The sequence below is a fragment of the Lottia gigantea genome (genome assembly GCF_000327385.1).
Source record: "Lottia gigantea unplaced genomic scaffold LOTGIsca_33, whole genome shotgun sequence".
NCBI classification, from domain to species: Eukaryota; Metazoa; Mollusca; class Gastropoda; family Lottiidae; genus Lottia; species Lottia gigantea.
In genome coordinates, this window is record NW_008709110.1 from 1,718,386 (window position 1) to 1,744,303 (window position 25,918).

A 25,918-nucleotide genomic window follows, 5' to 3' on the forward strand; every position below is an offset into this window, starting at 1 on the left:
GCAAATGTTTTTGTTTCATTATAGAGATTTATCTTCAGACAATCCTTCTCTGATGATATTCCACCAGTCAAAGTTCCATATTTCCTGAACTCATTCAATGGCAACTTCAAACAGACAGCATTGAGAGGAACTTGGTGTGGCGTTTGGGATTTTTTAAGAATTTGAGATGAGATGTGAAACGTTGATAATTTTCTAACATGACATTGAGATAGTATTTGTTGTGAAATGAAACAAGATAGTTTCCATAACATTTCATGTAGTAGAATAAATGTCACAAATCTTTTAATCTCTCGTCAGAGTATTCAAACACTAACACTAAAAATCAAAACGAATTTTGATTTACTCGTTGAAATCAAAAATCAAAACTGATGTTAAAGGGGATACCAACTGATAGGCATGATAATAGGCTTTATAGGGAGATTAGCCTGCAATTTCAAATGAATAATAAAAAAAACACCCAACCTGTAAAAATGAAGAAAGAATTTCGAAACGTTTCCAACGCAATACCCGGTACCTAAAATTAAACTCTCCCTGTTATTAAAACGACAATAATTAGAAGTCAATATACCTTAAAAACATTATACATGATATTGCAATATGATCAACTGAAATGTTTGTATTGTCACCAATATGGGTTAGTGGGAACTCAACATACACTATTCAGAGTATCCAAGGTTAAACGTGTCACAATTTCTAAACTATAAATATTTCAAAACATTGAATCACAGCCGATTTTATTCACTCACTATCTTATCTCTTTGCAAAAAAAAAAAACAAACTTAAGTCTACATAAACGAACGATTCTATTTCTGTCCTGGTGGTGAGCTCACAGCCAAGACAAATAAGACCTATTATATGACATTATTACCTGGGTGGACTTTAAACCCGACTTCCGGTTTCCAAAGCATGTAGATAATAAAGATGATAATTCTTCTCATAACTTCTCAAGGTCAAATTTTGCGCTAATAATTGCGATTTCCCGTCCGAATTACGTTAGGGTATTTATAACATTCCAGATGAAAAAAGTCAAAATAGAAATGACTTTTACTCTTGAAGCTATAATTGTCTCTAATACCCATCATAAAAGGCCTACAGACTAGAAAGCCTAACTTGAATCTTCGACATTACCAGAGAGCAATATTAAGAGAGTACGTCTTTGTAGTTGCAGTTTTGGTTTCCGCCTATTGATTAGTTGCTTCGATTATATCGAAATCGTCAGTCGTAGGCCTATTTTATTCATGTAGTTGGAAACCCTTATGCAAGTAATTGTATAATAAAACATGGTGCTCACTACTTAAAACTTTCTGGAAATTTAGTTTAAGGGTCCTAAAGAGAAGGCGTCCTTTACTGATTTTGATTCAACAAGCAAGATTTTATCATGCATGGAATATCTAGTATTAGACTATTTTATGACCTTTCTTGGTGGTTCATCAAGGGCTCTGTTCTCAAATTCAGAAAATTATTGTACTCTGTAGGCTTACTTTATATTCAAATTACCTCTCTTTGGCCAACTCTTTTATTTCAGAGAACAATAATAGTCTACTTTTGGTAGAAAGCAATATCCAGTCCCTTTTTAACGTTGTGAAGTACATAGATAAACATACCTAATGATCTCGCCTTCTAATTTATTTTTGTTTATATTTTGTAATGCTAATGTTAGACAAATTGGTAATCATTTTATCAACAATTTGTCGATTTTTGTTTCTTCAGAGCATGGCAGTCTTGTTTGGTATAACCCGAAATATTTATACTCTCTTACTTTAGCTGCAGATGTTTCAATCTGTGCTAGAAATTCAGAAACACGTTTACTTTGACGCTTTTTTTTCTTTTTAGAGTTAGGCTACTGATGTCTGTACAGTGACTGACATTGACAGTTACAGTGACACCCTAAAAATGACATCGAACAGATCACATACAATAGATCCGATAAAAGAAAATTATAGGTCTATGCAATAACATCTTTATCGCATGTTGCTGATTCAAGTAGATCTATTAGGCACTATGATATTATATTAAGAGGACATATGACCATGTCTGTGTATCCTGAGTTCATTTTCATATTCTTTTAATAGTCATGATTCAGCAATGAATCTAGGGTCACAGGTGTTGTCGTACATGTATCTGTGAGATATAGCCTACCTGATAATCTTTGGGTCATATCCTTCTGCTAAAATTCAATCATTCTCAGACAAAACCTTATGTGTTTTTTTTATCTTAACTAAAAGCCTAACTTACAGCTTCACACTTTACAGATAATAATACAGGGGGAGCTACTGGAATTAATATGAATTTACTTAACTTAAGCTTATGCATAATTCCATACCTAGATTAACAACTTAAATTTATATTTATTAAGAATTTCATCAACATTTTTTATACAAGAAGATATTAGTTTTCTGGTCTTTATTTCTCTTCTCTTTCTATACATAGCATTCTACTGACTAGATTTGTCAATTATCTTTTTTATAACAGAATTATGAAACAAGAAGACAATAATGAAGATGGCTATTGTTGGTGTTAAAGGTTTTGCAGAAAAAGGCTATTGAATAATACCAAATGGCTCGACCAAAAGAAAATGTTATTTTAAGTGAAGCTTTTGAACAAAAATGTCAGCGAGAAAAAGAGAAACTGAAAGTGGAATTAAAAAGAAATTTGAAAGAAGATATTATTAGGTAAGGATAGATTTTCAAAGGGGTAGATACATCTTATGGTATGGTATATTTTATTTAACTATTCTTATAGATGATTTACAGAAGAGGTACACCTTTTATTATATTTATGACTATTGTTATAGATGATTAACAGAAAAGATACATCTTATATTATATTTATGACTATTGTTATAGATTATTTACAGAAGAGATACATCTTAATATATTACATTTATGACTAATGCTATAGATGATTAACAGAATAGATACATCTTTTATCATATTTATGACTAATGTTATAGATTATTTACAGAAGAGATACATCTTGTATTATATTTATGACTAATGTTATAGATGATTAACAGAGGAGATACATCTTTTATTATATTTATGACTAATGTTATAGATGATCAACAGAGGAGATATATCTTTTATTATATTTATGACTAATGTTATAGATTATTAACAGAAGAGATACATCTTTTATTATATTTATGACTAATGTTATAGATTATTAACAGAAGAGATACATCTTTTATTATATTTATGACTAATGTTATAGATTATTAACAGAGGAGATACATCTTTTATTATATTTATGACTATTGTTATAGATTATTAACAGAAGAGATACATCTTTTATTATATTTATGACTAATGTTATAGATTATTAACAGAAGAGATACATCTTTTATTATATTTATGACTATTGTTATAGATTATTAACAGAAGAGATACATCTTTTATTATATTTATGACTATTGTTATAGATTATTAACAGAAGAGATACATCTTTTATTATATTTATGACTATTGTTATAGATTATTAACAGAAGAGATACATCTTTTATTATATTTATGACTATTGTTATAGATTATTAACAGAGGAGATGCATCTTTTATTATATTTATCTATTGTTATAGATTATTAACAGAAGAGATGCATCTTTTATTATATTTATGACTAATGTTATAGATTATTAACAGAAGAGATGCATCTTTTATTATATTTATGACTATTGTTATAGATTATTAACAGAGGAGATGCATCTTTTATTATATTTATGACTAATGTTATAGATTATTAACAGAAGAAATGCATCTTTTACGATATTTATGACTATTGTTATAGATTATTCACAGAGGAGATGCATCTTTTATTATAATTATGACTATTGTTATAGATTATTAACAGAGGAGATGCATCTTTTATTATATTTATGACTATTGTTATAGATTATTAACAGAAGAGATACATCTTTTATTATATTTATGACTATTGTTATAGATTATTTACAGAAGAAATGCATCTTATACGATATTTATGACTATTGTTATAGATTATTCACAGAGGAGATGCATCTTTTATTATAATTATGACTATTGTTATAGATTATTAACAGAGGAGATACATCTTTTATTATATTTATGACTATTGTTATAGATTATTAACAGAAGAGATACATCTTTTATTATATTTATGACTATTGTTATAGATTATTAACAGAAGAGATGCATCTTTTATTATATTTATGACTATTGTTATAGATTATTAACAGAGGAGATGCATCTTTTATGATATTTATGACTATTGTTATAGATTATTAACAGAGGAGATGCATCTTTTATTATATTTATGACTATTGTTATAGATTATTAACAGAAGAGATACATCTTTTATTATATGTATGACTAATGTTATAGATTATTCACAGAGGAGATGCATCTTTTATTATATTTATTTATTGTTATAGATTATTAACAGAAGAGATACATCTTTTATGATATTTATGACTTTTGTTATAGATTATTAACAGAAGAGATGCATCTAATACTATATTTATGACTATTGTTGTAGATTATTCACAGAGGAGATACATCTTTTATTATATTTATGACTATTGTTATAGATTATGCAAAGAGGAGATGCATTTTTTATTATATTTATGACTAATGTTATAGATTATTAACAGAAGAGATACATCTTTTATTATATTTATGACTAATGTTATAGATTATTCACAGAAGAGATGCATCTAATACTATATTTATGACTATTGTTATAGATTATTCACAGAGGAGATACATCTTTTATTATATTTATGACTATTGTTATAGATTATTAACAGAAGAGATACATCTTTTATTATATTTATGACTATTGTTATAGATTATTAACAGAAGAGATACATCTTTTATTATATTTATGACTATTGTTATAGATTATTAACAGAAGAGATACATCTTTTATTATATTTATGACTATTGTTATAGATTATTAACAGAAGAGATACATCCTGATGTTAATATAACTGATGGTGTTGATGTTGTTCCTAGTCATCTACTTATTTTAAAAGCACGGTTAGTGTACCTCCTTATATCTTACAGTTACAATGAAAGTCAATTAATCTTATAGCAAACTGCATACTGTGACTTTTTCTTACATATTTTCACTGATTGACTTTATGTGCAAAATTTGTTCGGATATATAAGTTTTTATGAATTACATGTATATAAATCTTAATTTGCTTGTTTAAGGTCATATGCTGAAACACAAATCCATATCTTAGGGGTAGATTTATTATCAGAGCTTTACCAACTGTGACCACTGACCACAACTCTATAACACTTTTGATTTTTCAGAGCAAAAAGATTATTTGAAATTGTAAAAATAGATTCAGACAAATATGATTCTATCAATAAAGTCAACATTCCTTGGTCAAATTGCAGGAGACTTGAAGATTTTGTCAAGTAAGTTTCATCCCTTATGTGACACAACTTTGCTTTATCTGACCACAGAAAATTGACATTATCCCATGTAGCTGTCTGTAGCTATGGGCATCCATGTTAGATATATTCGGATGTGGCCTAGACAACGGACAGGCAACTAAATTTGAAAAAAATGAAAGTGAAATATTCAAGCAATTCTCTGCATTTTATTGTCTCATAAGTAGGTATGAAATTATTTTGAAAGAAACTGTAATTAATTTAATAATTTTGGATATCATCAAATGAGAATTATTGTAATTATGATTAGGTGTGGTCACCTGGCAAACATGAACAGTATACCTCATTTTTACTGCCAACTTGTATTTTCAGACAATTGTACTATACTGAAAATGTAAATAGTTTAATAGATGAAATAGAAGACTCTTTAAACCATAAAACTACCAAGAAAATAGACGACTTAAACCATAATTCATGTTACTCAAATCATAAAAATAATACTCTTAATCCCACCCCAGAATCAAACTCACAAAATACTGGTGAAATACATCTTTCTGATGTCCATCTTACAGAAAACGTTAATACTGTAGAAAATTTTAATTGTAATCCTGTTTCTATCTGTATTTCTGTCAATGAAGAAAGCAGGAATGGAGAGAATGTTTGTGAAGGAAAGGAAAATATTTCCATAACAGACAACAATGGGTCAACATCAATAACCAAGGACAATGTGTCAACATCAATAGCCAAGGACAATGTGTCAACATCAATAGCCAAGGACAATGTGTCAACATCAATAGCCAAGGACAATGTGTCAACGTCAGTAGCAGCTGACAATGTGTCAACATCAATAGCAGCAGACAATGTGTCAACATCAGTAACAGATGACAATGTGTCTACATCAGTAACAGATGACAATGTGTCTACATCAGTAACAGATGACAATGTGTCAACATTAGTAACAGACAACACCAATTTACCTGATTTAATCAAACTGTCATATAGTCTCTCTCTACCTCATCAATGTTGTAGTATTCTTGGTGAAGATTTACTGCGAGCCTTCCTACAGGAGATGTGTTGTGATTGTTCATTGGTTGTTGCTGGACAGCAATTTAAAGCACACAAGTTTGTTTTTTATTTCATTTTCCAAAAAAAGTAAATTGAAGATTTTTTAGGAGAAATTTTTTTTACTTTGATGTTAATCCAAATATATGAAATCAAAAGCTCATTTCAAATTCAGCAATCCCCAGATCAAGACTCTTAAAGAATAATATTTAGTAGTTAACTCTGAAAACCGAAAACATGACTAACTCACATTTTTCTATTGCAGTGGACAGCAATTTCAGCAGGTATCAAATTACTTTCATTTTTGTCATTGTGTTATGTTTAAAGCTATGTTTTGCTACAATAAGTTTATATGATATTTTTTTATATATTAACAGATGTATATTGGCTGCTAGAAGTGAGTATTTTGAAGCTATGTTAGGTGGTCAATGGAGAGAAAGTGATAGTCAAACTATAGAACTAGAGGGGTGAGTATCTTGAATCTGCTTTACTAAGTTTTTCTGAGTAAATCAGCATTTTGCTCAATGACCTATGTCCTTGATGTGACAAACATCTACGGTAAATAATTCATTTTTTCATGTCTGCTAATGTATTTTCCTACACAATAACTTTCTGAAATTTTGCTAGCAAAAGATGAAAAATTTGATATAACTTTATAATGTTTTTAAATTTGTTCATTACAGTATAAATCCAGGAGCTGTAGAACAAGCCCTATTATATCTGTATGGTGGTGTTATAGATGTTATAGAAACATGTAACGTTCCAGATTTATTAGTTGTAGGTGATATGTATGGTATGAAAGGACTGAAACATATTTCATCCTTTCTAATTATAAAAGATTATTGTCATTTTTTCCACAAGGTAATTGATGTTTTCATTTTGTCAAATTTGTAGTGCATCTACAATACACAATATCTATTAGCTGTTACTTTGCATCCACAAAATCTGAAACTAATTAATAAAATGTGGAAGAAATATTCCTTTCTGTTTTTCTTATGTGTGTATTAAATCATATTTGAGATCATTATTTGCTGATGTATTCCAGAAAAAAAAGAAACGAGAAAACCATACTTTATGACTTAAACCCAAATATTATTTTTAATTTCAGCCTTGTTCATCTTGTTTGTCATTAGCTGGTGATGCTCTTACTCTAGCAGTTACCTATAATCTACAAGATTTACAAGAGAAATGTATTAAATGGATCAATAGATACTTCACTAAATTCTGGTCATCACGATCTTTTGCTAGTCAACATGAAGATATTTTAACATTATGTTGTGATCAACTTATATCACAGATAGTAAGTCAATCTTAATTCATTATTGATGTTACCAGCTGACACAGCACCTAGTAAATACAGGTTTATATATTGCGCCCCTTTCTACGTTCATTTATCTTGTTTTATCTGCTCATATTTAGTGTTCATTGTAACATATTTATATTTTTGCTGTTCACATATTTAGTTTTCTCTGTTCATATATAGTTTTTCTGTTCATATATCTAGTTTTCTCTGTCCATATATTTAGTTTTCCCTGTTCATGTACCTAGTTATCTCTGTTCATATATCTAGTTTTCTCTGTTCAAGTAAGTAGTTATCTCTGTTCATATTTAGTTTTCTCTGGTTATATATCCAGTTTTTCTCTGTTAAAATTTTACATTACCTATTCATATAAGTAGTCAAACTTTGATATTGACACCAAGAGGGACAAAAGTGTGAAGCTTTAGTTTGAAGTTGTTGATTATTATTTCAGTCTGAACAAAATAAGGTTGATTATTATTTCAGTCTGAACAAAATAAAGTTGATTTTTATTTCAGTCTGAACAAAATGATGATAATTGTTATTTCAGTCTGAACAGAATGTTGTTGATATGATTATGGACAGTCATAAATTGCAGGGTAATGTACCTCATGTTAAATGGGCAGAACCAATTCTTCATCTAACATCACAGCTAATGACAGCAACTATTCAATTCATCTCAAATAATTTCATTTCTATTATGGGAAGCAAGCAGTTTCTAGGTTGGGAAAAGGTGAGAAAAGTGTTATATTGTAGTCTCTTGTACTTCTGGAAAGGGTAACAGACCATAGAGATCACCAGTTGTGTTTGGTTGTGAAACTCTCATACAACTGAGTTTTGAGTTGTGTCCATAATTCATGACCACCATCATTATTTGTAACAACACACAACTGCTCATTGCTTAGGTGTGAGAGCACCTTCAGATAGATTAGGGACTGAGAATTTTGTTAAGTCTTGAAAAAAACATTCAGCAAATATCATGACATGATTTTTACAGTGAAGCTAATAACTCATCTGACATTGACTTCTGAAACACTCTTGTTATTGTACCAATTAAGTGATTGATGATAAAATTACTCAGACATATGTAGCATAGTATTTTTTAATACTTGTAGGGAGCAGCATGGAATCTCAGTGTACTAGAAGATATATTTGGTCAAGTTATAGAATCTGTTAGTCCATCTAATGGTTGTAAAATCTACCAAGCTTTATTAAGACTAGATGAATATAATGCATCATTAGAAGATTCTTCTGGAAGGGAGGTAAAAGTGTAATTTTTAGAAATATTTTTTTCAAAAGTAATCCTCAATTGAACACCTATGATTTTCACCCAGAATATCAAGGCATGGTGTTTCATCAGCAAAGAAAAATAGTGAATTGAGATATTTCTTAATTCTTAATTACACAGTAGAATGAGTCACTGGAATCACATGGAAAAGACAATTTGGCTTCTAACATTATATTTGTTTTGTGAAGGTTTTAAGAAATAAAAAAAAAAAAGAAAAGAAATTAGAAAGGTAAAATTCTATTAACAATATCAGCATTGCTACTGAATTTAATGGAGAGCAAATTGAATTAAATTATTTTTACTGACTTTCAGGATCTTCATGAATTTATAAAGTATTTATTGAAGAAATCTGAAACGTTTTTGCGCGTCAACATACATCAAGTTACATTGACAGAAGACTGGGCTGTTTTACCTGAAACTATTCGTAACAAAATACTCTCGTGTAAGTTTCTTGATTTCTTATACCTGTTTCTTCCTCATACACCTCACAGTGGGAAATTTAACATCTCTTTCCAAAACTAGCTGTCAGGTTTGTGTATCTGAAATAATTATCTGTGGCATGAGATGAACTCAAGTCAATTAGAATGATCGCTAAATATTGAAGGGATATAGTGAGAAGTAATGACAAAGTCATTTGATGTCATAAATTCAGATACAGCTTATGATTCTGTTTCATTCTTAACTTTGGAAGCAGTTTTTGCTTTTTTTCTGATTGTATTTGGTATTACTTATGATCTATATCTTCTAGGTGCATCGTATGTCTGTTTTGATAGTGGTAACAATATGACTAGAAAACGACCACCAAAACTACCTTCAAGCAGAAAGGTATGTACATGAAAGAAGCAGTGGAAAAAAAAAATTGCTTTCAAATTTTATCAAATAGAGTGGAAAGAGAGAGAGATGTCCCATTGACTTCAAAATATTAAAATTGATCACTAGGATATAGTTCAGTTAATGTCTGAATTATGATATGTAGCATTCTAGCTTTTACTAGCATTCTGCCTTTAACTAGATTCTACATTTTACTGACATTCTACATTTTACTAGCTTTCTATATTTTACTAATGTTCTACATTTTAATGACATTCTGCAATTTACTGACATGTTATGCAGTTCACTGACATTTTGCATTTTACTAGTATTCTACATTTTACTACCATTCTGCATTCACTAGCATTCTACATTTTACCAACATTCTACATTTTCTAGCATTCTGCATTTGAATATTTCAGACCAACATATCTGGTGCAGTTATACAATCCTTGAGAGATGATCATGAATTTAAGAAGAAGGCAACAAGTTTAAACAAAAACAGTACAAATAGCAAAAAACTTATTTCTAATTCTGGGTCTCATACAAAATCAAAACAGATTTCAAATAAGACTCCAGTGACATCATCAGCTTCAGCAGCTAATCCTTCTCTGCCTTCTACATCTCGACAAAATGGGCATCCGAAATCTGGTAAAAGTAGTAAAGTGATAAAAAAAGTTGGTTCCATCCCAAAAGAAGAAATAGGAGATTCCTCAAAGGAAGTCACACATTCATATTTAAGATTGAAAGCAGCGCCTTCTTACCATAGACAAATCAGCTGGTCTCCAGAGTCAGACAGGATACCATCACCTTCAAATACCAGTCCTAGAATTACTACCAAGATTCCTATTTTCAGAAGCAGTAGTTTAAGTCCATTTCAAGAAAGAAGTAGACCCAGAAGTCCTGATACTGTATCGGTGACAAGATATGCTGATACAAACCAAAGTCTGTTAGCTACACAATCAAGTCAGGTTAAAGAGGCAGATGGTTTGGCTGAGCCAGTGGTATTACGAAAACACAAGACATTAACTGATGATATGAAAGAGAGGAGATGGTCCTCACCAGCATATACCATAATTTCTTCAGATGATTCGCAATTGCTTAAAAGAAGTACATCAACTATGAGTTCGTGTTTAGAGTCAAGATCAATTGGAAGGGATAGTAGGACACGACTTCTACCTTTATTTGAGGTTGTATTTCACCAACCCAGTCAATGACTTTAACACTTTTCCATGGACATTTGAACTGTGATATATGGAATTGTATTTAAACTATACTAATCAAAATTCCCATAGAATCAAAGTACAAAGTGCATCTGGACGGTAACCACACCCAGGATGTCGAACATTCTAGCTGCAATTGCAGGCGTATTTTAAGGGAATAATATTTTGCTCACTGAATCATGCCCACTGTATCATGCCCTCCGCTGCCTATTATTTAAAAATGGACTGGAAATCGACCCCCTCTGCCACCATAGTTTTGGTAACCTGAACCACTGAACACCTTAAGATACTTATCTCAATGAGCAATTAAACATTCTCTATTGATATTGTCTTTATTGGGCTTTGTATTAAATTACATAGTTGGGTATAACGCATCTTCATAATGCCATGCTATCAGAACTGTGCCAAAAAAAGGGACTGTGTCAAACATCTTGACTCATGATCCATGTTTCTTATTGCGGCGATTTTATTGGATTGTACTCAGCCAATCAGAGCCCACGACAGAAAGACGGTTAACATTATGGATCATTCTTTACAGACTTCTGTCAAGGGCTGTGATTGATCATATTCCCTTGCGTACAATACAGCCAAAACCTGCATTCACAAACTGCTGTGATTTAAGAAAGGTCGCTATTTGCAGTGAATGTATTAGACATAGTTCGTAATAGCTTAACATTGTGAAGATTGATATCACCAGACAGTTGACACTTGAACCCAATTGTACTAAAAAAAATATTTTTCTGTAAGTACTCCCATATATTATATAAGTCATGTTATACACACATGACCAATTAGAACCCAGATAAGATAATAAGTTCTGTCAACAAATGACATTCTCTCAAATCTCTCAGAATGATGAAAGATTCTGAAATTCTTCCTGAAATGTTGAATTTGTTGACTTACTTAAAATAATGATACATTATTGACTAGAGAAAAAATATTTTATCTTTAAAATGATTTAAATAGAATTGAATTATCACGATTTGCACCATTTCTACTTAATGTTTACAACTGGGACTGAACATTTTGGGATTACCAAGGCTCAAGATATATTGTCTACAAAATACCTGATACATATAGTCATTTCTGTACTGAAATTTTCTAGACTAGTACTGAAATTAAGATTTGAATTGGTCATCATTTTATCTTTAAAAATGTATTTTGAAGTCACAAATTACCATTTGCCGTTAAGAAAGTTGAATAACTAAGTACAAAATACGGGCCGATCTTTTACCTAAGTAAGCTTATTGATAAATAAAATTGCAGAAACTATTATAAATTTATATATATCAATACTTGTTGCCTCTGACTTATAAAATATCCTTCGCTTGTCAATCGTTTTTTGTTTTCAAAATAATAAACAAAATACATGTGATATGTATATATTAGCTTTTTATTTATTTATTTATGTAGTTTTGTTATTTATTAAAGCGTTTTCTGGTGAATTCTTTGGTGGTCTTGTATGTTGTTGAATGTCTTCCATCCATGTGAATGTAAAGCAAAGCTTCTGCGTGGTAATTATTTCTATGGCTTTGTTTGGATTTTAAAGGGACAGATTCACCATCCGTTTGACCAATTATACCTTCAGAAACGGATTTTTTTTAGCGAAATTTGAGCCTTCAAATCCATGTGTGTCCAGAATTATCTGCGTTTGAAAGTTATAATGACTTAGTCCTTGATAGTCGTCAATCCAACGACACTGAACTGCCATGTTCGTTGCCATTACAACGACACTTTGGCTAAAGTCCACCATTGTTGCTGATTTATTGACACTATATAGAAACAGTAAATTGATGCAAAGGAACTCACACAGAAGCATGAGTTAATTGTTTTGAATGTGCTGATTTTGTCAATGTGTTAACACCATCCTCGATTGTTTCCAATAGTTCAACGCCGTCACCCATGTCCGTACATTTGTACGTACGTCCACAATTGCTCGTAATATCTAGAAGGCACAATTGACTGGTTTTGACCAAACTTGGTATAATTGTTTGTGATCACCCAAAGATAAACCCTATTGAAAATCAGAAAAATCGAAAAATATTTAGTATGAGTTATTGCCCTTGTTCTTGAAATGCTCGTAGACACTCTAGACACACTGTTTGTTATCACCCAAGGATGAACCCTATTGAAAATCAAAAAAAAATAATTAGCATTGAGTTATTGCCCTTGTTCTTGAAAACGCGTTCTTGGTGTGAGTGTTTGTAATCACCCAAGGATGAACCCTATTGAAAATCGGAAAAAATCGAAAAATGGTAAGTATGAGTTCTTGAAAATGCGTTCAATTTGTAGCACGTAAACACTCTAGGAGGCAAAATTCTTGACGGATTTTGAAGGAACTTGGTGTGAGTGTTTGTTATCAACCAAGGATGAAGCTTATCGAAAGTCAGAAGAATCGAAAAATATTTAGTATGAGTTATTGCCCTTGTTCTTAAAAACGCGTCCAAGTTTTAGCCTTGTAGACACTCTAGAAGGCCCAATTCTTGACAGATTTTGACCAAACTTGTATTCAGTATTGCCTTAAAAAGTTCAAAATAAGTGTATGACTGATGGTTGAATATTTCATACTGGTAATTGTTACTGTACTGCCAATTATTTTTATTCAATATCAAAGCTACCAGTGAGCGTATATTACCTTGTCTGGCACATTTCACATTTCATAAGAAATAGGCCTATATATTTCCCAATATAACATTAGACAGAAACATAATATGCATGATGTAATGTGTGTATTTATGTATATTAAATACATCTATTCAATATCTTCTATTTAATCGCATTATATGTCACAAATGACAATAAATTGAGTGTTAATAATATATAATATTGCCTGAAAAGGAAAATAATGTGTCCAACTATTCAGTAGATTTTAACAACCATTGAACTCTAGTTAAAAAATAGGACACACTGACTTTGTGTCTTTTGAACAAACTGGTTGGCATATATTATTTATACATTGTGCTGTATAATTGATATAATTTATGCAATGTGTTCACGTATTGAAAGCATTCACTATATATAGGACAAAATAATCCTCATCATTAGTTTGCGATATCAGCATCCGCTGGAAGCGAACGTTAACTTGTCATCCACCTATATACCTACCTACCTACCCAACCATGCTTGATTATCCCTATTGAATTCAAACTTGCGTGATATAAATGTACCAAATACATAATGTTACTTATGTGGACTCTCTGAGAGAATAGTCGAGTTGACACCAGGTGTTCCGAAATGATAAGCATGACCCCGCCTCTCTAAAGACACACTCCACAGTAGGCCTATAAATTTTAGTTGAGTTCAAATTTAATCTAACATGGGTGCTCAGAGAACTGTGCTTGGAGAAAGGGCTGTGTTATGTGGTTAGATATAACATTATAGATGTGCCAGCCTTATTTTCTATTTCTAAGCGTAAGTCTTCTATTAGACGTCACTATTTGCCCCCTTTGAATAGATCAGAATACATTTCCTTTAACCACGATAGTCAAGGTTAAAACGTGACAATAGGAAAACTCTAACAGTTACTTTAATTTTTTTTTATTAAAGCTGATAGGATATGATATGTAGGACAACTTTACTATCAATTCACATTAGAAATATTAGTTCATCATGGCTAGCGCCGATATCTCTCTACTACCATTTAAAGCTGATTTTGAAAACTTGTCGGAAGTTCAGAACTTTTTATATACCACTTTACAGGAATTAAGGAAAGATTCCAACTGGCCAACAGAATTAAAATCAGGAATTATCAGCAAATTACCAAATGGCAGAAAAATTCGTCTTATATTACCAAAGGGAAGAGATAAAACTCTTCAACTATTACAAGAATCCGCAACTGAAGATAGCGATGTGGGTGAATCAATGAGGAATCCTGAAGAACTGATATTCGTAGGGTTTTTCGGCTTCAGTAAACCGCGGGAAATCTTGACCAAAGAGGTCTTCGATAAAATATGGAAGGCAGACCAGATTTTAGTGGATGAATTTAAAAATCAGAAATATCTAATGGCCTACGTTTCAGCAGAACAAGAAATTGGGGGTGACTGGATGAATTTAGTGTTATGCTCTTCTCCTCAAGGTATAACTGATTGGCATAATTTTGAATTTCATAGTGATATGGCAAGGTAAGAATTTGACCGTTTATTAACGTACTAGTTTAACACAATTTGGTTTGGATGTGAATGAAACTTCTAAAACTAACGAGTTCTATAAATTCTGCTCTGTGTGGCTTTATAAAGTTTATTTCTATGAGATTTCTACCGATCCTTAGCATGTGCAAGTAGTCGGAATGGCGATGCGAATTGCAATTGTGAAAATGTCCTATAATGTCAACCCGAAATGTAGGATTATTCAGTCAATAGTTCGAATGTACACACACGGCATATTATTTTTTTTTTCAAGCCTCATAAATTATGTAATTTAGTAAATATGTCAATCTATAGGCTAAATGTGACTCTCATTGTGAATGTTTTGTTATGCAACATGTTACCACTTTAACAATTTTATCAAATGAGTGCAATCAATATTAGGAAAGTTAAAACATATGGAAGGCGGAATGGCTTTTTATTCAATGTTCTTCATTGCTATTTCTTAATTCTTAATTCTAAATTCTTATCTCTTGATTTGCACGCTTAATTCAACATTTGTCATTGAAAATTTACATTTGTATACAAAAATCATAATTTGTACTTAAAATGAACATTCTTCGATAAACATTCGGTTTTCAAATTATTGGATTAGTAGAATTTTTGCCAAAAATATCCTCAAAAACAAATCTTCAAATACAAATCTAGCTCAACATATCTGAAGAACATTTAATAAAAAGTCATTCCGCCTTCAATAAAAAACAAGAACTAAAATATTTGATTTGATTATAATTTGATGTATCATTGATACTAATAAAACTGCTGCAAAAACTGATATATTGGTAAATCAACTGCGGCTGTAGGCATTAGTAATTGGTAATTGGCTTATCATGTAAAGGGACAGACCAGTCGTACGTTTGTCTCAGAAATTGAATGTAATTAAGAGTTTTAACCAATCATGTCCATGTATGTTCAGTCTGGATAAACAAAAAAACATTTTTTGACCTTTCTTGATAGGTAACTCATTGGAATTCTGCTGGTAATTCTCTTCTAATTTAGATAATTATGAATTAATTCTGGACATGTGAGACAAACTGGGATTTTTACAGTCATTAGAACACCCCTACTTTCTATTCATATAAGTATTAGCATTTTCAATTTCATTAATGAAAATAAGGAAACCCATCTTTAAACCCACACATTTTGAATATTTCAGTGAAATTTCACCAGAGTATTATTCTCGTATCAGAATTCATCGAGGAAGATTACATAAAGGTCTAAAGAGTGAAAAATTTACAGTATACCAAACACTGTTTTTAGCTTATGGAAACGACAAAGAAGGTTCTGTGAAACGCCTATGCCGAGTGTGGAATACACGGGAAGAGGATAAATATTTTATCACTGACAGTTCCTGAGGTGTTATTTCATATTTACCGTTAAATATATATCGTAATAAAATATCATCTACCATTAAAGTATTGTCTACATAATTCTAGGAAAAGGCCTGACCACATTATTACAATCACAAGTGTTATTCAACCCTTTTGATAATTGAAATAGTGACATTATGATAAATGGAATAGACATGTAGAATTCAGAATAACCTTAACTTGCGAAAGAAATGACAGCAGAATCTGAACATTATTTTCCAATCTCATCGTATTGTCCTGCCTGGAAACACAGGGTCTTATGTTGTGGCATTTCTTTTTGCCTCAACGAAGGTGCTAGGGTTCAAATCCATCTTCATTGAGCAATGCCTTTGACTACCTAGTGAACAATTTCAGCCTCCATTAGAATTATCAAAATCGCTTTAATAAATCATTTGAGAGTGTATCCCTTTAAATCGATGGGTATATGTGGGTCTATTTTGTTGAAATTCATCACTGGTATTAATAACATTAAAAAAAGTAACGAGCCATACTACATTTAATACTGTACAATACAAAAGAATACACACACCAATATATACAATTACATACAATTATACAATAATATACAATTCAGTCGGAAGTTTTAGAAAGAAAGAATAAGAATGAAGAAGGCAAAGATAATGTACATGAGAGACATTTTGCTATACAATACAAGATGAATGTCACAGCAAATAAATGAAGAATAGAATGTACTACGAGCTATACACAAATATCATACAATTGAATTAGTTCTTCAATCATCCACTGATGCAAAAGGCAAGTAGATAAATTTATGAATAGAGCTGACAGTCAAGTAGTCAACACTGTAAATAATTTTACAGAATTTACATTTATCATAATTTACAGAATCTGTGATATTCTAGCTATAAAATGAAGATAGCATGTTGTTCAATGTGAACAACCTACAGGCCAATCTCAATGACGCAATATAAGAGCAGAAAGTTTATTAAACGTTACTAAAGTTAATTTAATTTCCTTTTTATAGCTTACTTCCCATTTGATTTACAATTGGAATTAATATTAATATAATGTCATAGTTCAATAACACAAGACGCAACTTTGTTATGTAAAATACGTACAAGACGCCATCAAATCAAAGGATATAGATAGAACTCACTTAATAGAATTAATAATTATTAACTTATAAATTACACTGTGCTAATAATACGTCTCTGGTGATAAACCTCAAGACAAACCCTGGTGCAAAATGACACCAAGTGATAATTTTTAGGATAGCTAGCATAGCAACAAATATTCCAATAATCTCGTTTTGGACAGATTTCATGTCATGATGAATTTAAGAGCTACCATTTTTATCCCACCAAACAGTAAATGGGTTAGGTCATTGTGTTTCTCATATTCAAAAGATCAAGTTAGTCCAAATGTCAGTCTAGTCTCAAAAGTCCATACATTGTCTCCAAAAAAAGTTATATATACATGCACTTCCCGATCCGTAGCACCATAATAAAAACTTAACAAGGTCACAACATAACAATAAGTGGTATACAAACTAACTAGGTGTGTACACCATAACAAAAACAGTCCTAGTTCCGAAATAAAACAACATGTCATTGAACTCGTCACATTTAAAGGAATGCAGAGTAACTGCTGTTTCCTGTTTAAACCGGAAGTCACCTGCCAATGAAAACGCCATATCGTTTACGTGATAGAAGAGATTTCCGGTAAATCATAGCAATTATCTGTCTATTTTCTTTTGTAGATTCGGAACAGTTTTAGCTTGATTTGAACATGTCACACAAAAGTCGTTCTATGGGAATGCTTCCAATCGTTCTTCGAAAAAAGATATCTTCAATAGTACGAGCGCTCACTGCTCTGAGACTTGGAAGTAGCAGTAACAATTTACCAAATCTTGCCTTGTTACCAGGGTGATGAGACTGAATGTATTCGTGCATCATAAGTTGAGCCTGATCTTGAAGTGTATCTGTTTGAGAAGGATCTCTCAACCCTCTTGTCTCTGAAAAATTAATTTTGGAAAATATTACTGACATGTTATTGAACGTTTTGAAATACGGTACGTAATATTCATAATAAGTGAAAGACTCATTGGTATGCTTGTTAAATTAAATTTCCCAACTCCTACACACAACTAACTCATCCTGGGTAATTTCCGAAGACCTTCACACAACACATCATGGGAACATTGTGCCATGGAGCACTTGTATTTTGCAATATAAAATGGGTTAATGAAATCACGACGATGAGTGTTGGGGGATTGAAAGAGTGTCCGAACATATTTTTCATAAAACCAGCTGAAGACTGATCGTTGTTGAGAATAAAACTTATAATCTGTTTACATTACAATCAACGATCATTACCAAATTATGTAGTTACAATAGGTCAAAGATCAATGTTAGGTAACGCAATGCAATACCATATTCAATAACATAGTTTTTTTCTCTTCTTGCCTTTACTAAGTAGTATTATTCCTTACCCGATTTAAAAAGTATCAAAGCTTTAAGACATGCATATTCTGTAGCATCAACACGTAAAGAATTAAATCTGTTAATGATATCTTGAAAACTTCTAATCTGTGAAGATATGTACACACTTTTCTCTGTTGCCGAGTTTTCAGATGTTACTCCACTTGCCATCAATAATGTTGCTGTAGAAAAAAGAGAACATGATTAAGTATTTCTTTACAGATTGCAGTACGATCTGACATCGATGTCAACATTGTCAATGACGTCATAGGTAGTTAACTTAACAATATAGTACATGTTTATCCTGACATACGAAGATCATAATTTACGCTGTTTACAATCATCTTAACTAAAAGATTAATAAAATATTAAGATATCATGCTTTTTGTATGTGAATACACAAGATTGACCTCCCTTGAACAGAAAAGTTCTCTATTATCGAAGATAATAACCCGCCTTACCTGCATCTAAAGGAAGCGACCACTGTGATGCACTGAGTATGAATAGTTCACTCCATGATTCTTCTAATAATATAGCTTGGTCTCTAAACGGAAGTTGTAAGAATGATGGTATATTTCGTGCCCATTTGACAGACATAAACAGCAGACGAGCAGCAGTTTCGAATACGTTCTCAGACGATGCATTATCGTATGAATTATGTTCTTGGACTGAACTAGGTAGATGGAATGATGTTGATGAAGTAAAGGGAGATGAGAAAGAAGGTGGTGGAATAGGATGAGTCGGTGTTATCTTGGTAAGGAATGGTTGGTGAAAGGATGAGATGATTGGTGTTGACGTCAAGTTTGATGATAGTTTGTTATTGCTGTTAGGAGAAGAGTCTGAAAAGAGAAAACGTAGTTTATATTAAAGTAACGGCCTCTTTCTATGGTCAGGTTGTTTCTGTCAGTTGTGAAGGTACCGCCATTATGAATTCGAATTGTCCTGATGGCAATGATACACCAGGCTGGATTTATCAGTCCCGTACTGTAGTTGTAAAATTAGAGCATGATGTACATGTACTTACTTTTGATGCTTTCTACTTTAACTGGTGGAGGACTAGGTGTTCTGTTTTTATTGGTACTGGAATCAGCTGAAGAGTCTGCAGACATATCCTTGGTATCACTGAGTGGTCGTATATCAGGATCACTGGCTTCACTAGAAGATAAACTTTCATTAGAACTACTACTAACATTACTGGTGACTTGACTCGACGTACTGGTATTGATGCTGCTTGTATTATGTGGTGGTGTCACGTGTAGAAAGCTATGCGGTATTGCTGTAGGGAGTGGTGTTGGATAGAGATGCCCTCGTCCTTGACCTGCTGCCAAATGGAGATGAAGTGGTTGAAATAAATGTGAAGTTGGATATCCGTATTCACTTGGTACACCGAGAGGTGGACTGTACTGAGGAAACTGTGCCATTTCAAATCTGTAAAAAAAAACCCGATGGTGGTTATATTGACCGTTCATTGAGGTTAAATTAAATTCTAACATGAAAGTCGAGATTGGGCTACATTTGAATGTTCATTTACTTGCAACATATTCATGTACCTGTAATAACAATACTAGACGTACCTAGATCTATCCATATATTCTGATAATGGTGTATACATCCCCTTCTCATCGAGTTGAATACTTTCTGGACTGTCTCTTTTATACTGATAACATCGTGGAGCTCGTTCGTGTTGTACAGCTACAATAGAACAATAATCTTAACTTTTAGAAAGTAAACATACCACTATAAATAAGTATTTTACATTTGCAATGTAGCCTAATGTTCTGTAGAAGTGTCTCTGAAGAAAGGAGTAACATTTTCTAGATAATTTATCCAATTGAACTATGGAGAACTACATGGAAACTCCCCGCTCATATTTTTCCCGCCTTTCTCTGAGTCTTTCAAAATAGAAAAATAAAATTATGCCCCTTGAAATGAATGGGCTCTAAATAATCCCACGATAATCTTATTCTGGTAATATTCATGTGCATGAAAAGAAGAAATAGTGTGAGTTTGAACATGCGTTTAGTTCTGACAACTAAAGACAATCTTTAACAATATCATATCATTTTACTTGGAAACCTCTCTTCATTCAATTGAACATCAAGTGATTTTGGTTTTAATAATCCCGAATTGTTAAATATGGACACGTGGACAATGTTAATATGTTATATGATACATCTATCTATTGTCTTACACTTCATTTCAATCCATTTCAACATCAAACGAGTAATGGAATACACGCGTACAAATTAAGGCGCTTTGCCGGCTTGTCGATTTTGTTTGTATTGAAATGGAGACACTGGCACGTGCCTTCGTCAGTACAGGTGTTGAAGTTGGCTGTTTTAGATCGAGATACTTAAGTTTTCAACTTCCTAACAATTGTTCATGACGATGGATAGTAATTTTGATTTCTGGATTAAAACTGTTGAAGTTTCGATCAAAAGTTTGACCGCCTTTTGAAAAATCGTGATCTACTAGGCCTTTAAAGGATGAAAGGTGTTATATCAAGAATATTTACGTTGATATATCGGCAACAGACTTGGTGGCGTAAGGTGTGCCTTTTAGTCTATATCTATTTTACTAATCTATTACTGGAAATGTAAATCTGCATAAGATTAAGGTTATCAATTAAGATTGCTCGATTCAAATGAACTAGAAGAGCTGTTGTAACCCTTTATTTAAAAAAAAAAGAACGAGTTATCACGACTCCCCTTTGTTTGATTTTCTTGTCTATGTAATTATGCATGTAATGTTAAAAGTGTAATGTTTATCTGAAGGAAGATTGGTTGTGATTATTAAACAAGTTAATTAAGGACAGGTATCGACCAGATACCTCTGATTTCTCATTAATCATACAGCTACAGGTTGGGAACTTTTGACTTAATAGCATATGGCGGTTGAAATCTGAGCTCAAGTTGCGCATCAATCTCTTCCTATAACTCTACTCTTCGTGTCTAATACGTGACTAAATAAGTCGGGCTTTAATTGAGTGCATATTTGAATAACGTAAAACCGTTAACGAGACAAATTACACAAATAAATCCACCCTTAAGCAAATCGACATTTCACTCAATGAATGGAAATACGCTTGAAAAGTTAGTACCGGGGACTTTTGTTGAGCTGAAATTAGGAAAACTAACAACTGGCGATAAAAGGCTTTCGGCTCATTTCTGAACTCAAGTGGAAATATCAACAGAATCTGTTAGAATACGATAAATCATAATTGATTTCTTGTCGTATAATAGGTGTCACTGACAATAATACGCAGTTCTGGCTAGTTCTCTATTAATTGGTGCCGTGTGTGGCTTAAAAACGTCTTGAATTAAATCAACTGACAAGAATCTACTTAAAGAAAAAAAGATTTAATTGTTGCATGGTCATTGACAGCTTAACATTTTATCTTCTTCAATTTAAAGGGGTAGCTCAATTACTATCATGTCTTTTTACTACCATCCAGAACTTTCGCTCTTATGTACATCCCCATTCTATCGTGTTGTAGTGAGGCATTGTCCAAATAAAATGATTCGATTATGCATCTTAAAACGTGATAAATATGCTTAATTTTGTTCAATGCTCGAACAATTTTCATTTATGACATTTTAAATGCCCGACTTTTGACTACCGAATAACATGATGTACCGTATTGTAAATGTCATGGTCACGTATGTGCATGTACAAATGTATGATTATGTTGGATAAATTGTTTATCAAATTCATAGTATTTCGACATTAAATGACACCAGATCACAAAGCATACCCATAAAAAGTTATGTCACACATTGAGAATAATATGTTCTGTCTGTATATGACATATATCCGGGACTAAAATAGCCAATTTTGGAAAGGTGGAAACAAGTCAGACATGATACTAAAATAGAGAAATAGGTGCAGAATTTCCTGTAGTTGCATAAGTTTGTGGAATGTAAAACGTCTGTCTTAAAGTGCAGACTTCAGACAACTTACTTAATAATGACACTTGAAATTAACCACAATAACTAAAATTTAACTTAGTTTTTAAATTGAAAAAGGTCACGATTGTAGCATCATTTAAAAGTGCAATAACTTCGTGGAAGCCAATTGAGACAAATGTGAATCTTAATGAAAGATATGATAAAGATAATTGTATTAAATTGAAAGATTACTGTTCCACGCCCGTTTCTTCTGTACTGTTAAAGAGCAGAACATCATGGCGATAACTCCTACACTAATTTACTGAACGAATTCCGTAGCGGATGTTAGTGTTAAAAACTTCTTAATATCGCAGGAATAATAACGAGAGAGACGGCAACGAAAACAGTCAACAGTACCAAGAAAGCTAATAGATTACAGCTCATCTCATGCAGCTGATATAGAGTTCGGTCATAGTAACAGCTGGAAATGGACGTTCCTATTAAATATTGGATTTTGGAGGAATGGACAAAGTTTTAAAAGTATGTTGACAATTATGAAAGAAGCACTTTGCGATAAGAATTATTTTTATTGGTTGCAATAGTTGTCGACTGTGTTGATTTTTGTACTTTTCACATTCTTTAAATGGAGCTTATTGTTTTTTTATTTAGGACAGACATCTTTAAGTAGCTACTTTTGATGCAACTACATAAAACATTCACTATTATCATTCGTTCATTACTTACCATCTTTGTTCATTTTAACATCTAAACATTTTCTAAATCTGCATGCTTGACATTGATTTCTTCTAGCAACATCGACTGTACAGTTACCATTCTCTTTACAAACATAGTCTAAACTTCTTCTGATAGATCTCTTGAAAAATCCACGACAACCATCGCAGCTCTGTACACCATAGTGTTTTCCTGATGCTTTATCCCCACAAACTAAACATAATGCATCTAACTTCTTACTATTACTGTATACTTCTACAAAAAATAAGATAAAAACGCTAGAACTTCATTTTAATCCCTTGAAGATCTGGAGTATGTCCAAATGCACAGAGAAAAAAAACAATTCCCCCATTCTTTGATTGAATTGAGGGGAGGGGGTTGAATGCACCAGCTTGATAAAAAAAAAGAATATCGATGAATTAATTTCTCATTTTGTACACATATTTTCCAATTCTCGTTGTATCATCATTCTTGAATTTTTTCCACTAATTTCAATAGAGAGAATAATCCTTTGACTATAACCATGTCCGGGACAGTCCGATAAGTTTTAGCATTTAGTTCGAATTCTGCTCTAAGACTGGTATAAATATTTGAAAATATGTGTATTGTAAATCGGTAAAACTACAACTTTAACAAAAAAGGTCAGGCTCGAACAAGATAGACCAGAGTGAAACAAGTAAGACCAGAAAGTAACATGAGAGATCAGATAGTAACATGAAAGTCCAGAGAGTAACAAGGATGGTCAGAGTGTAAATTGAAAGGCCAGAGAGTAACACGAAAGACCAAAGTGAAAAAAGTCAAACCTGAGTGTAACATGAAAGAGTGTAACATGAAAGACGAGAGTGTAACATGAAAGACGAGAGTGTAACTTGAAAGACGAGAGTGTAACATGAAAGACGAGAGTGTAACATGAAAGAAGAGAGTGTAACATGAAAGACGAGAGTGTAACATGAAAGACGAGAGTGTAACATGAAAGACGAGAGTGTAACATGAAAGAAGAGAGTGTAATATGAAAGAAGAGGGTATAACATGAAAGAAGAGGGTGTAACATGAAAGAATAGAGTGTAACATGGAAAACCAGATTAGGCCCCTCAATCGATCAGATATGCTGTGACATAATATGTGTTTGATATGAAGGGTTTTCTCCAAGAAATCAAATACTATTAAAACAATGAAACGTCTCTTCTAAAATAAACATCTTTTACCGTCGACATCACGAATCATCAACAAAATACTCAAAAAATATTTTCATATATATATCTAATTATCCATGGTGCATATATTCATACACTGACCTAGGCAACTTTCTTACGGAAATCTTGGCACAAATTACTTTGCCTGGGATCATAATTGTTTTAGTTTTAGTCAATGACGAGTAATGTGTCCTACCTATGATCTAAATCGTGTTCACCAGTGGAAAAAACCCCAGTCAAATCAAAATGTAACCAAAAGTGTGCAAATATAAATCAAAAAGGAAAAAAATCATACAGCAATCCCCTAGTTTGATTTCAAGTGCTGTACGGACACATGTTGATTGCTGCCTTAGGTGACGTCGAATCGGTAATCCCGGGCATTAAAGTTTAAACTTCCAAAAAATAGTGGATAAAAATTTGAAAACAGACTCTACTCTCCCTGGACTAGTTAAGTGGTAGATGCATACAATATTATGTTTTGTTCGAAAGAGAATTAACTTTCTTTCAATTTATTCGTAATATGTTATAAGAGCTATAATGTAATACTAGGTGTTGTATGGATTACAAATTATAATGCAGATTATTAATATGACTTAATAAACATAATATCTGAATGTAATCTTATTAATCGTGATAATGATATTGCTCATTTTCAGATTAACTTTTGATTTGATTTTGATTTGAGGATCCCTACTTTTTCTAAATTCCAATATCAACAGCTCTATTATACTTAAATTTAAACTAAAATTTGTCCAATTTCCTATTTATATTCAAAATACATTTTCCTAAAATTCCTATTTCAAACGTACGAATTCTGGACCACACTTTGGAAATAATACAAATTTTAGGCCTACAGGTATAAAATTTATAAGATAAACTTTTCAAGTTTTGAAATTGTTTTACATTTCTCTTTTGAAATGAAAATATAAATTTTAGAAATTATTTCTAAGAGTACAATATGTATTTATATGTGCACCTGATCATACAAGAGTCACACTTCACTAATAATATGGTATTGTGTGGTTTCTTTTACCGTTTAGATAACGTGTCAAAATATTAACGAAACACCGTAAAGATTTGGGAATTAAAGATTTT

General features: G+C 31.9%; 3 protein-coding genes across 3 annotated transcripts; 2 read left to right on the forward strand and 1 right to left on the reverse strand.

The window, feature by feature from the left end:
- Positions 1–2,556: 2,556 nt before the first annotated feature.
- LOTGIDRAFT_162329 (hypothetical protein) lies at positions 2,557–11,052 on the forward strand (the record flags this gene model as incomplete). The annotated part of the gene is made up of 12 exons (XM_009058290.1): positions 2,557–2,672; positions 4,926–5,012; positions 5,295–5,402; positions 5,751–6,530; positions 6,818–6,907; positions 7,124–7,301; positions 7,549–7,740; positions 8,288–8,470; positions 8,853–8,999; positions 9,338–9,467; positions 9,774–9,850; positions 10,258–11,052. 12 exons carry the CDS (start codon positions 2,557–2,559, stop codon positions 11,050–11,052), a joined length of 2,883 nt encoding a protein of 960 aa, XP_009056538.1.
- Positions 11,053–14,667: 3,615 nt separating this feature from the next.
- LOTGIDRAFT_162330 (hypothetical protein) lies at positions 14,668–16,555 on the forward strand (the record flags this gene model as incomplete). The annotated part of the gene is made up of 2 exons (XM_009058291.1): positions 14,668–15,179; positions 16,357–16,555. The coding sequence occupies 2 exons, from the start codon at positions 14,668–14,670 to the stop codon at positions 16,553–16,555; spliced, it is 711 nt and encodes a 236-aa protein (XP_009056539.1).
- A 1,748-nt stretch (positions 16,556–18,303) lies between these two features.
- On the reverse strand, positions 18,304–23,877 carry LOTGIDRAFT_120392 (hypothetical protein; the record flags this gene model as incomplete). The annotated part of the gene is made up of 5 exons (XM_009058292.1): positions 18,304–18,572; positions 19,023–19,193; positions 19,473–19,850; positions 20,677–20,703; positions 23,643–23,877. Coding segments are annotated over 5 exons (1,080 nt in total), but the record flags the coding sequence as incomplete, so codon positions are not given.
- Between the last annotated feature and the right edge of the window lie 2,041 nt (positions 23,878–25,918).